This window comes from Stigmatopora argus, chromosome 18 (assembly GCF_051989625.1).
Source record: "Stigmatopora argus isolate UIUO_Sarg chromosome 18, RoL_Sarg_1.0, whole genome shotgun sequence".
Classification (NCBI taxonomy): Eukaryota; Metazoa; Chordata; class Actinopteri; order Syngnathiformes; family Syngnathidae; genus Stigmatopora; species Stigmatopora argus.
Window position 1 is genome coordinate 11,110,179 of NC_135404.1, and position 12,798 is coordinate 11,122,976.

At 44.0% G+C, this 12,798-nt stretch overlaps 2 protein-coding genes across 7 annotated transcripts in view; one reads left to right on the plus strand and one right to left on the minus strand.

Annotated features, from left to right (window-relative positions):
* faap100 (FA core complex associated protein 100) overlaps positions 1–12,798 on the plus strand; it is a 50,997-nt gene that overhangs the window by 6,688 nt on the left and 31,511 nt on the right. For 5 of the 6 annotated variants that reach the window (XR_013306188.1, XR_013306189.1, XR_013306187.1 and 2 more), the window contains exons 6-10: positions 65–148; positions 235–449; positions 1,125–1,262; positions 2,739–2,923; positions 4,149–4,334. Coding sequence is in view for 1 of the 6 variants with exons in the window: in XM_077626245.1 (XP_077482371.1) it covers positions 65–148; positions 235–366 (216 nt within the window). In the remaining 5 variants the exon portion in view is untranslated. Of the gene's footprint in view, positions 1–64; positions 149–234; positions 510–1,124; positions 1,263–2,738; positions 2,924–4,148; positions 4,335–12,798 lie in introns of those variants that run through there. The other variant, XM_077626245.1, reaches the window with a different exon arrangement.
* fscn2b (fascin actin-bundling protein 2b, retinal) lies at positions 560–9,414 on the minus strand. The gene is made up of 5 exons (XM_077626246.1): positions 8,692–9,414; positions 1,891–2,047; positions 1,705–1,826; positions 1,470–1,637; positions 560–1,255 (listed from the first exon to the last, which is right to left on the minus strand). Exons 1-5 carry the CDS (start codon positions 9,395–9,397, stop codon positions 1,050–1,052), a joined length of 1,359 nt encoding a protein of 452 aa, XP_077482372.1. The 5' UTR covers positions 9,398–9,414; the 3' UTR covers positions 560–1,049.

A 12,798-nucleotide genomic window follows, 5' to 3' on the forward strand; every position in this document is an offset into this window, starting at 1 on the left:
GTGTGTCCACCAAGAGCAAAAGTGAGTTATATTTTGAGCCCTCCCTCTTCTTTTTTTGACACAGGCTCTTTTACAGAAAGCACCTGAAAGGTCTTCCACACTCAATATGCAAAGTTTACATGTTAGAGAGGCCTTACAACATGCAAAGGTAAGACTACAAATAGATTCTACATTTTAATATTTTTCTTATTTTTTTTCTTGACTCCAAATTTCTGACTCCATTTTTCTGATCAGAAAATCTTGCACAAGCTCCAGGAATGTCGAGTCTCCTGTAACTTTGGTGAGGGCACGTCCACAGGCAAAATGATATCACATCTTCTCAGTGCATATGAAGAATTGAGAGAAACATCTCTGCTTATTATTTAACATCTCTGTACACGTACGTACGTTCACCCAGAAATCCACACTTCAGTGTTCCAGTAGAGGGCAGGATGTCACTAGAAAAATCTGTAAGTCTAGTCAGACATTTATAGCTTTTTTTCAACATAATAAAACCACAGTGAAAAACAGGTTTCATTGTTGTTTTTGCATTTACAATGGGAAAAAATTGCTATTTTTTTCGGTATTTACGGTAAGTAACCAATGAATTTGGACTTATTTTGTGTCATTTGCATCTGGTATGATAGTTTTGTACCAAGTATGGTTATATTTAAATGAGTCACTAAAAAATGATAACATGCCTTATTATGTTCCTAGCTGGAAAGGGAAACCCAATGATTGTAATTACAAAATATAACAATTTCCATTGAAAATGATCATTTGACAATACACAGCCTAACACTTTGACATTGGTCATAATAACACTGCTTTCAGTTTCACCGCAGATTCGATTAAAATGTCACCAAAAAAACAGCATGAGGAAACTAGCATGTTGTTTTTTAAAATAGAATTAGGCACCAAAGGGTCCATAATTATGTGAAATACTATTCAACAAATATTAACAGGAATAAAAGTTTGGAAAATCCATCTCTTGTTCCTCAAGCTCAATTTCTAGACACTTAGGTCTCCGGTAGGTATTTGTAATTTTTTTTGTTGTTGTTGTAAAGTGATTAATACTCCCACAAAGCTGAGCTGCTCAGTCCGAGTCCATCTGCTTTAAGCGTTCCTCCCCGATCTCCCCGCAGATAGCGTCCACTCCGGCTCCGAATGGCGAGGCGGCCTCGCTCCGGGAGCTCCAAGTCGAAATCTTCAGGGACTTCGCCATCCGAGCACACCAAGCCGCTGCCGTTTACATACCAGAAGCGTCCATTTTCACCTACACGGTAAGTAAATACCAGTGAATGTACAAACAACAATTCAACAGACTCATTTGCGCCTCGGCGGCCAAATTCAAAGCATCGCGATATTTGCCGGAGTAGACAAAACGATCTATTTTCGGACCTCCGCGGCCTTTGACCTCATTCGAAACGTCCTCCTTATCGGAATGACGCCGAATCCATTTTGTCCGAGAAGTCCTGTCGCGCGCTGACCTTTAATGTGATAGAAGCCGTCGCTAAATTGCAGGCCGAACGTGTCATAAACAGATCGGCTGGCATCTAGAGTGTTGGAGTTCTTATGGTGGCAGATAAAACCGTTCTCCCCTCGGAGGATCAACATTGGCCGGTTGGTCAGTTTGAGACTGAGCTGTTCGTCCTCCCCTGACAAAACACAAGCGCTTTTTAGAAAAACAGATCCACTTGGCGAAGGAAGGAAGGAAGGGCTCACCTATGGTCTCACTGACGGCTAGCAATTGGCCATTCTTCTTAGCGCAGATGTATTTTCCATTGTTTGCTTTCAACGCCATCTTGTGACCGAGCCACTCCACGGCGAACGTGCTATCCGCCGAGCTAAAACGTAAAAAGGCTCTTTTTTTATAATTGTTTCCCGGATGTGGAAGCCCGCTTTACTCACACTTCTGTGGCCGTACTCTGGATGCCTCCGTGGGCCACCAGAGCCCAGTAGTTCCCCTGGCTGGTGCGAAAAGCGCACTTGGTGTTCTCCTTGTCCATCTCCATCTGAAAGGTCTCCGTGTCCGTCTCGTCTTCCTGGTTGGCGGCGAGGCTTACTCCTGAGACGGACGGGAACGAGGGCTATTTAGTCATCAGATCGTAGAAATTCATTAGTTTTACATCGTGGTGGGAAAGGCCCGCGTACTACGTCGTCACTGTACGCGATGACAAATTCAAAATGATTTGTTTTGGGGCCGATAAGACAAAATCTGCCACCATTGGATTTGAATCAAGAATTGATTTAATTCGAATTCATGCATTCGTTCAAAACAACACTTACGTTTTCCCCCGACGTGAATGTCATTTTGACACTTTAGTGACTGAATCAATGTAGACACTTTCTCCACACGATTGTGTAACGTATCATTACACCCCTAATGTCATTTCTTTTATTTGCCACTGATATACGTCGTATGCGTGTTCCATATTTTAATGTGCGGAGGCTGGTATTTGTCATCATTGTTTGTAGAATAGGACGGAAAAAAAGGGTTGTGGGTCACATGACTGGTCGACAGACAGATTGAGTAGGCCTAAACCCTTAATTAGATGCATAACACAATATCCCCAATGAATATTCTTAATCCCTTAACAACGCTTCGCTTATCGCTCTCCTCTTTCTGGTCATCCTTTTCTAATAATCTCTTTTTCCTCCTCCTCCTCCTTCTCCTCACCCCTGAACCCCCCTCCCCCCCACTTTGCCCCCCATAACCCCACCTTTGGGGCCTCCTGCCTATCTGCCCTCTTTCACAGCTGGCTTGGGATATAATCAGCTTTGGAGTGCCGTGTGGCCGTCCGTCCGTCCAAGCCCCTCCATCCCCTCAATAAAAGAATAAAGCAGAAAAACAGGAAGAGCGGCGGATTTCTAAGTCTACACTTTGCAGGATGTGCACATCATTGGCAACGTCACTCAAGTCTTTGGAAGCCAACGATCAGATGTAAGCAACCAACGCACATTTGCAATTTTAGCCAAATGGGCTTTTCTGCTCCTCTAAATGCCGAATTAAGTATAGAAATGTATTCAGAGGACAGATTTGCCGCTAATTGATAGGCTAGCGTCAAATATAGTGTATTGTTTACAGTAAGGGTGTCAAATTCGGGTTGGTTCGCGGGCCATATTAATGTCAACTTGATTTCATGCGGGCCGGACCATTTTAGATATGATATTTAGATTTTTTTTTTATAAATGCATTAAAAGCCCTGAATATTCAGTTTTTTTGTAGATCTAAAACAATGTTTATTTTAGCTTTTATATATATTTTTTAGATTTTACAAAATGTTTTTTGAACTAAAAACACAGAAAAAATGGATAAAAAAAAATTACAATGATTGATTTAAAAGGGGAAAATCAGGAAATTTAATATACATATATACTCTTCATTTTAATGTGATCCTAAAACAGAAAGTCGGCACTCATGATTTACTTTCCCGGGCCGCACAAAATGATGCGGCGAGCCAGATTTGACCCCCGAGCCGCCACTTTGACACATGTGGTTTACAGGCTGATGAACGGCGCGATACAAAACTTGCGTTTCATACGTGAACAAAGTGTTGTCTCGTACAATTCAGTGTTTCTTAAAGACTGTAATCTGTTCTCTTCCAAAAAAAACAGGAATATTTGAAATTTCTGTGGTAGTAAGAAAAATAGCACTTCATCATAGTGGTGATGAAATTTAAATATACTACTACATACTAGATGTTTTTGACATATTTTTGCTTGAATTCAATGGGCAGCGAATGCAATGCAAATACAGAAAATCAAAGATGCCATGAATCCCCCCTTTTTTCTATGTATATATCTTTCATTATTTCCGATTATATTTGCTTTCTGAATTTGCTCCTTATTTCAATTGCATATAAAAGAGAGAAAAGCCAGAACGTGACAAAGATGTCACGGTTGCAGCTCTCCGGACACGTTAATGTACATCTTATTAACTCGTTGATAAATGGAGCATCGGGTGAGTCGGCGCGTCGCCGTCCGTGACTCATCACCGTTATTACCGTAAGTGCGTTTGATGCAAACATGGCCGCCCCCCTCCAGCCCGCGGCTCCTTTCGTACGGTCTCCTCCATCCCCAGTCAATGTCATGCTTTTGTCTTTTGGTCTACCTATTCCGCGTGTCCATTTCACACTAATTCAAGCCAGAAATGATCTTCCCGTCAGGGCTCAGCTGGACCCGGCGGCCGCCACGCCTCAGATGGGCCACGGACGGAGAATGGCGGAGAAGCCGATTGGATACGCTGAAATCTAAGCAACCCATCTGAAGATATCAATACGTCTGCCGATGACCGTCTACAAAACCGGTCCAGCCTACGGAATCGGGGCCTTGTCGTGGCAACCGCATCAAAAGTAAGCACTTTCATTTTTTTTTTACACTCATTCGGGTAGCGCCTCAGTTTTAGACGTGACCCCAGAACAGGGCCCCACTTTCTGCCGTTGTCCTACCTGCAGTCTAAAAGTGGAACAGGCCCAACTAATCCATCAGCCACGGATGGCTCTGCCATCTATTATTAATGGCAAGCTGATGCCACTATCCCCCCCGTCTCCTTTTTCCTCTTTCTCCCAATCTGTTAGCCTTCCCTGCTGCATTTTAGCTTGCTTTTTACATGAGGTCTTTTTTACTTTGTTGTTGTTGTTGTTGTAGTAGTTTTTTTGGCCCATGGGGACATTTGGGTGTGCTTTCATAGTAGAGACTATGGGTTGTAATCTCTGGTTTTTTTTTTTGTACTTTTGAGAGGTAGTCAAAAGCAGAGGGTTGTCGAGTGAGCAGCATTATCAAAAAGTGCATCAATGCTGATTTATTCTGCCGCCAAATCAAAATCAAAGACCCGCAGTGGTCGGTAGACCTTCGTAAACCTTTGATGGCATGAGCCAAATACACTGAAGCATTAAAGACTAATAGATCATGAAATATTGATAAGATGCAGTATTTTCCATTTTCAGGAAAATAGTGAAATCAAAATGTGGAAGAATCTATTCCAATTAAATGATGCCATTATTTATATTAGAAAATATATGTTGGCTTTGATTCGGTGTTTGTGTTATTGCAACTTTTTGCAGTTCGGGTTCTTGTATAGGGTTCACATAGTGGCCATTTCATATCATTTATTTAAGAACTATCATCGCTGTGGAGTTAAGTCTTGAATTGTGAATAGTGAATTTATGTTGATACATTAATTTCATTTTGGCTATTAGTAGTTTTATGATGTATTTGTGTGTGACTACTTTGGATGGATGAGCTTTGTAATGGCTTGACGCGAATTCCATTTATATACCCGAATTCATTGTAATTCAACTCCTAAATCTAGCCATGTGATTGGCTGTCGACCAGTCCGGCCGGCAATGTGACCCCCAAACCAAATCCCCCCCCACTGTATGCTCACACAAAGTCAGCTGGGATTAGTGTCGGCTCACATTTGTACGTTTGGTTGGACAGATAATCTTTTGCATCCACAGCACCATTAGCGTAAAAGCAAAAGTGAATAAACAAGCAAATAGAATTTTTTTTTTTGTTGAATCTAGCGTCTACCTTAATACCTCCCAAGCCTCTTTTATGATTGGACTCACTTAGTCCATTAGCCAAGAGAAAGTGAGCTCAGGTAACTTGCGCTTCTTTTAGTCCTTTGAGGCTCTCCGGCAACACGTCTACTCTCTTGTCTGCTTTCCATTTCACCTGCGGAGCCTTTCATCATCGCGTCGAGCCGCAAATGTACACGTCCCCGCTTCACCGGCGCCCCAAAAAATTCATACTAAAAGAGGCTTTCTGCAAACAAATGGCTTTTCACAGTGCTAACTTGTAATGACTAACATTGCCACCCAAATAAGACTATTGCCGGAACTTCAATTAGAGGAACTATATCAACACTGGTTATATTTTCCACAACATGAGGCCAAGCTGTAAAATGTAATGTAATAAAGCGAGACAGTATTAGCATCCAAACCAATCAAAAAATGGGCCTTTGCAAAGGAGGGCTACAAATTTCAAATAGTTTAAACTTCCCTGAATTCAACTCTGACTTGACTCTAGCGTCCAGTTAATGTTTGTTATCGACTTTACAATTTCATACATTAATAAGTAAGCCATTGCTAGCGACATCATTTTTTAAAATCATGCTAAAGCAAGGGTGTCAGACCCGGGTTGGTTCGCGTGCTGCTTTAACGTCAACTTGATTTCACGTGGGCCGGACCATTTTAGATATAATATTTAGATGTTTTTATATATATAAATGGTTTAAAAGAACTGGATTAAAAGCCCTGCATATTTAATTTTTTTATAGATCTAAAACAAAGTTTATTTTAGCTTTTTAAAATATATTTTTAGATTTTACAAAATGATTTTTGAACTAAAAACACATTAAAAAATGGATTAAAAAATTACAATTATTCATTTAAAAGGGGGAAATTAGTAAATTTAATATACATCTATACTCCATTTTAATTTGCTCCTAAAACAGAAAGTCGGCACTCATGATTTACTTTCCCGGGCCACACAAAATAATGCGGCGGGCCAGATTTGGCCCCCGGGCCGCTACTTTGACACGTGTGCTATAGGATTCAAATGAAGAAATTTTAGCCCCCAACATCGCTCCATCAGAGCCGTTAATATTACATCAGTGTTGCTAATGTAATTGCTCAATGGGCGGAATTGGGATAAATAAAAGACCCCTCCCCATAATCTAATAATATACATAATTTACATAATTCCTTTCTTTTACCAGCTATCCAGTTCTCTCTTTGTTGTCCACCCCCCCTCTTGAGTGCTTCCTATACGTATCTTCGGCAGCATTTTTACAGAGTTAGTGCTTAGCTTAGGTTAGCTTGGATTAGGTGACTTGAAGGGAAGGCGCTTTCGGCCGGGGGGGGGTCTTGTGTTTCTGAAAGCAGACTCTCTCTTTACCTTCCAGGAACAGGGGACTAACTTCATCAATAATTCAACACACTTCACCTCCTCACTCACCACACTGGGACATGACGTTGCCGTGCGTGGGCGTGTGTGATCTTGAACTTTAAAGCCTTTGTTTGTGCGGAAACGGCGATAGAAGGGGAAGGAGCGGTCGCCGTTGTAGCAGGGCGCGAGTACGGAAAATTTACACTCCCCCGTCGTTCGCCGTCTTTCCACTCGGGGAATCAATTAAACGGGCGTTTCGGTTTCTGTCTAACCGGGAACAATGAGCCAGGGGGTCCGATTGGGTTTCAACAAACCGGGATGGGGTAACAGGAAACCGCGGCACAGCGACGGTATGCTAATCCGTCCCCAGTCAGACCAGCGCCCGCCTTTCAACCATCGGCAACTGAACACTTAGCAACCACTTGTAGCGCACTTGGACTGGGATGTAAAATGAGCCCCGCAATTGCAACCGTTGGAGTTTTTGGAGCACGCATCAAAGAAATGCCGTCTTGTTTGGGACAAGGGGGGCAACTTTGAAGCCGATGCGGTGCAGCTGTAATCCATCAACAATTCGCTGCGCGCCAATGTCCGCGTGCTGATCAAATAACCCACTTCAAGTGCCCCGCCAAAGACCAAAGCGTACATACATAATGCAATATCAACACAATTTTGCCGGCCGCAATATAGGTTACGGGCAGCTGTTTCCGGGAGCCCGGTGGGGGGAAAAAGCAGAGAGCGTTAACAGCATTTACCAGCGCGGCCTCCGCAGGGTAAACAATAGCCTTTCTTTGCGCCAAACGAGCACTTTTATGATGATGACACTTTCGCACCTCGCCACAAGACAGATCTCATAATTATGGCAAACAGTCATCCGCTGCACACAGTTGGGAGTTTCAAAAATATATCGCGTATTTTCTCCCATATACGCCGTATTTGTCGCAAAAAAACAATTACTCAATCGAGGGTACGGCTTATATGCGCACAAACAATCTGGTTGTACTGCTCACCTGACTTCCTTTTTGTATTTGCTACACCCTTTCAGAATGTGCAATCCAGCAATGGATTTGTACAGTATCTCAGAAATAGCATGTGCGATGATTTTTCTTAAGATTTTCCCTTCAAAGGAACACATTTTTACTCCCTATTAAAAACTATGCATATGGAGGTGAATATTGTAAATCGGGGGGCGTCTTATACGAGAGAAATTGTAAAATTCAACCATTTTAAGGCCATTGTAAGGGTGCGGCTAATATGCGAGAAAATGCGGTATATATTTTTTGAGTAATATATAAAATCGTTGTATTCACTCAGCAACATTATTCGTTCTCACAAGAACGACACATAATCTGTTTAAATGCGGACATAGCACAGTAAAGTTATTCAATTTGTATGTTGAGAGAAGCTCTTTTTTAGCCTCGGCTTGTAAAATAAAATGAGTTTGGAATTGTAACATTTTTTAAAAAAAAGCGTGTGGCGTATTTAAGCTGTAAACTGGAAATACATATATTTATTTGGTTCAGAGTTGGTAACTATTAGCGGTAGGGCTTTGTCACTACATAAAACCTTATCTGTGCATTAAGCATTCGAACCAATCTATGCAAGTAAGCAATGTTCCAGTTGTAAACTCTAAGCGCTTCAGGCAGGAAGGAACGGCAGTATTCCTCCTTCACACATTGGGTGTAAAAGTCTGCCCACGAAGGAGCTGTGATTCACATTAAATCTGAATATCCATATAAAAAAAAATGTCCATAGCAGACGTGCGAAATTCAGTTGAAAAATTGTGAGAAAAGGCAAACCGGAAGGTCAGTCTTTACTCACCTTGCCTCATGGAGACGTATTTCCCATTGGCCGCAATGAGGACCACCTGCGGGTGACTCTCCTGCAGGTCAAATAGTTCGTCTTTGCCCGGCTTTGAGCAACGGCCGGACCTCAAGGTGCCGTTAGGGCCCACGGGAGACAAGTATTTCCCCTCGCCGTCTTTGAAAGCCAACTTCCCGCACTTGAGCTCCAGCGTGTACGCGGTGGTCTTGCCGCTCTGCGTGGCGAGCTTCCCGTCGTTGCCCAGGAAGCGGCCGTCGCTGGTCTTCAGGCAGTATTTCCCCTTCTGGTAGACCAGGGTAAGGATGGCGGCCACCCCCCAGGGAATGTTCACGTCCACCGAGATCTCGCCGTCCTCCAGCGAGAGACGGGCGTAGCGCTGGCGGGCCACCGACAACAGGTTGGCCCGCGGGTGCAGGGCCAGGTGGGCCGACCACAGCTCGGTTTCGGCCACGCCCTGGGCGAAGCAGGACAGGTGGTCCCTGGACCCGCCGAAAAAGCGCAGGTGGCTCTCGGACTGGAGAGCCCAGCGACCGTCCGACTGGGCCACAATGACGAAGCGGCACTCCGGCTCGCGGCTCTCGGCCTCGCAGGTCACCTTGCCGTCCTTGTCCGAGGCTAGGTATCGTCGGAGGTGGCCGCGCAGGTATACTACGCCGGTATCCTGCGAGTCCTGCTCTAGAGTCCAGATCTGCTTCTTCTTCATGCTCGGGGCAGAGGCGTTGACCTGGCCCATAAAGATAGCGTAGTGTTAGCCACACTGTAACTGTCGGATTTTCCAGACTAAACGGCAACTCAAGTCCTATCTCTTTGTGCCACCTGTAGTACAGTGGTACCTCTACATACGAGCTTTCCAGGGCAACGCACTCGTAACCGAACAAACAAATTTAAATTAACTTGGATTAATATATACAGACACACTCAAACATACGTTTAATGTAACTTTACACAAAACTGAACTGTAATTTTGTTTTACATTTTTATACCTTCTGGCCGGGTTGGCGGTTTGCCACGCCTCCACCCCATGTTCGCTATCAATGGGCTGTTTGCTGTTGTATTCCCTTCAAAATATTCCGAAAATGATGCACACAAATGTCCTCACAATAGGATAACGCACGACCACTTGCCAACGAGAACGCTGCGCTAGGAACGCAGGTCCTTATGTATGCACCCGTTCCATGTTCACCATGGACTTGTACGCCAAAAAATGCAGTGTTCTTGAGTTATGGTACCTTAAAGCCAAAGGCCTCGGCAGTTAGGTAGCGCCCCTCGTGGTTGATCAGACCGAAACGAAGCGTCAATGGGTGATTGGCGTTGGAAGGCATCCTGACCTATTGAAAAATGACAAAAAAGAGCCATTCCTGCACATATCATTGTAAGGATGCACCGATACCAGTTTCGGTATTGACCAATACGCCATATTAGTACTATACAATTGGCCAAAATGTTCCCACCTGTTATTGTGGTGGGTTTTTTTGCGTTTCCAGACCCACCGGTAGCCATTGTGTGTTTGTTTTGGAAGCATTTTACTTGAAGCAATATCCCAAACAGCCGTTAACGCCACCTATTGTAGTTGATCTCTGTCTGCCCTTTGTTTGCTGCAGTTGTCCAAAGTCAAATCATTGTTTCAATTCATAGTGCGGAAGAAAAACCAAGTTCCGTTTTGGAAAGGAATGGAAGTTGTTACAGTTAATTGCGGCGCTGACAAGGTAGATTTCCCAGATTTGACAAAATTACCAGTGACTCATGCTGTTGCGGGAGAATTAGCAGTTAATTTGGATTTATTCCCTTCTTTGTAGCACTCTGCTAAATCAACAGGGGCACAAAAAGAATGAAGGTGATGTCATGGGGAGTGATGAAATGCAAACATGGGCCAGACAGGAAATCAATTCATTAAGGTACAACGTGGAAAGCACTCCAGAGACCGCAAAAATGTGCCTCCCTCCCCCCACCCGCGGCTTTGGCCATACACTTTTCCAGCTCCAGCCTCCTAATTTACTTACTGCGGTTTTGCGGCTTCCTTTGGGCTCTTACTGCAGCTCAAATTCAAGCATCCAGATTTGACCAGGTCTTCTTTTGGCCAAGTGACCCCTCGTAATTCCCGTCTCCTCCCAGACCCGATTCGCCTAGTCAGGTTAGACGTCAACAAGACTCTAGTCGAACTCCTCCGTCGTCAGACTCTCGCAACTCGCCGACTAATTTGGCTCCCGACTCCTTATCGCAAAAGCCTCCCTCCCTCCCTCCCTCTCTCCCCCACCTGTTGAAGTCCAAGTTCTCCTCCAGCCTGGATCGCCTTCTTCACTCTGAGCTTTCATTCATGTTTCCAGTTCTTGCCTCTTTCTTTCCACTCCAGTGGTCTTCCCGGTTCTTCTAGCACCTGAAAATCCAGGTTCCCCAAGTGTGAGCACCGCGGAAGAACTTCCCAGACCACCACGGGGCTCCGTGGCTCCTTCCCTCCAAAAGCTGGCCATCTCTCGGGCTATCTTGCTTTTCTTTTCCCCTTCTCATCTTTGCGTCTATCTGCACCGGGCGTCGAAACAATGCTGTGGCCAAAAAACTGACAGTAACCAGAGCGCTCCACTCGAGCTCCCCTTACTCAGCAGGTTTGGTTACCCACCTTCTCTGATTGCACGCTCTCCAGGTCAGCTGGAAGAAGAGCAAAAAAGCAGACTTCAATGTCTGTGCGTGCACACATTTGTATGTAATCATCCCGGCCAATCGGCTGATTGTAAGACGCCTTTGCCGGGTAAACAGACGTGTGTGTTCCCGAACCCCTCTAATCCTCCCTCCACTCCATCATCTCAACCAGGCTAATCTAGCGGCACGTCCCCACCCGACTAAACGCTAAGGCGTATCCGCACGCTAACGCACGATCGCGCGCACGTGAGGTGAGGTCAGTAAACACTATCGTAAGATTTTTTCCTTCTATGGGAAAAATGTAATTCATCTGTTTAATGCAGTAACTCGCTTGGGGAGAAAAATAAAGACTAATACTGTCTTCTGCTTACAATTACTGTATTTTGCGGACTATAAATTGCATTTTTTTTTAGTTTGGCTGGGCCTTGGAGTTGGTTTGGATTGGATAACTTTATTCATCCCGTATTCTGGAAATTTCGTTGTCACAGTAGCAAGAGGGTCAGGATGCAGAAATGGGAAAGGCATTTTAGACATAAATAGATAGGTAATAAGTAAGTTAATAAATAAATACATGAATAAATATATTAATAAATAAGCGTGTTGCTGAAATATATATATATACATACACATATACAGATACATATACGTATATGTATACGTGTACACATACGTGTACATATACACATACGTGTACATATACACATACGTGTACATACACACATGCGTGTACATACACACACACACACATATATATACATACACATACATATATATATAAGCACATATAGACATACATACACCTAGATGTACATGCATGCATACGGTAGGTCTTAACACTCAGCCATTTGTTTTGTTAATGTAATGTTGGTGATAGTTATCCCCCCAAAAACTGTTAGGTGACTATTTTGTCAGTTGTCCGCCATTTTGCAATGACCTCTGTGTATATAACATTTGTTCATGGTTTCTTATGGTTTAAAAAAAAAAAAAAGGTTTCCCGACATTGGCAATATCTCGGTCAAACCGATTGGACTTCCACCGCTGTCAACAGTAGCTGATGATTCCAATAAGGAACACAAAATTCGAACGCACAGTCGCACCAAAATGCGAGCGCTCCTAGTCCATCGCTTACCCCCAAAATAAAAAAAATCATACAGCGTTATTATCACAGGCGCCATTATTTTCATTACGTTACTATTATCACTTCCACTGTAATTCCTCCTCATGTGTGTTCTATCTCACGCGCCATTAGCTTGGGCCGCGTCGCCCCCGGGGGCGCCGCCGTCGTCGTCGTCTGCCGACGCGCCGTCGACACGCGGACGCCTGTCGATAGCTGGACAGATATTTTTTTGCACCCCCCTTATTGTGCATGGCGGCCGTGCCAGGTTCACCGTGGCAACCGCGCGACGGTGCTTTAGAGGCCATTACGTCGGCCCTCTGATGACACTCAAATAGCTATCATTACGCCTCCTC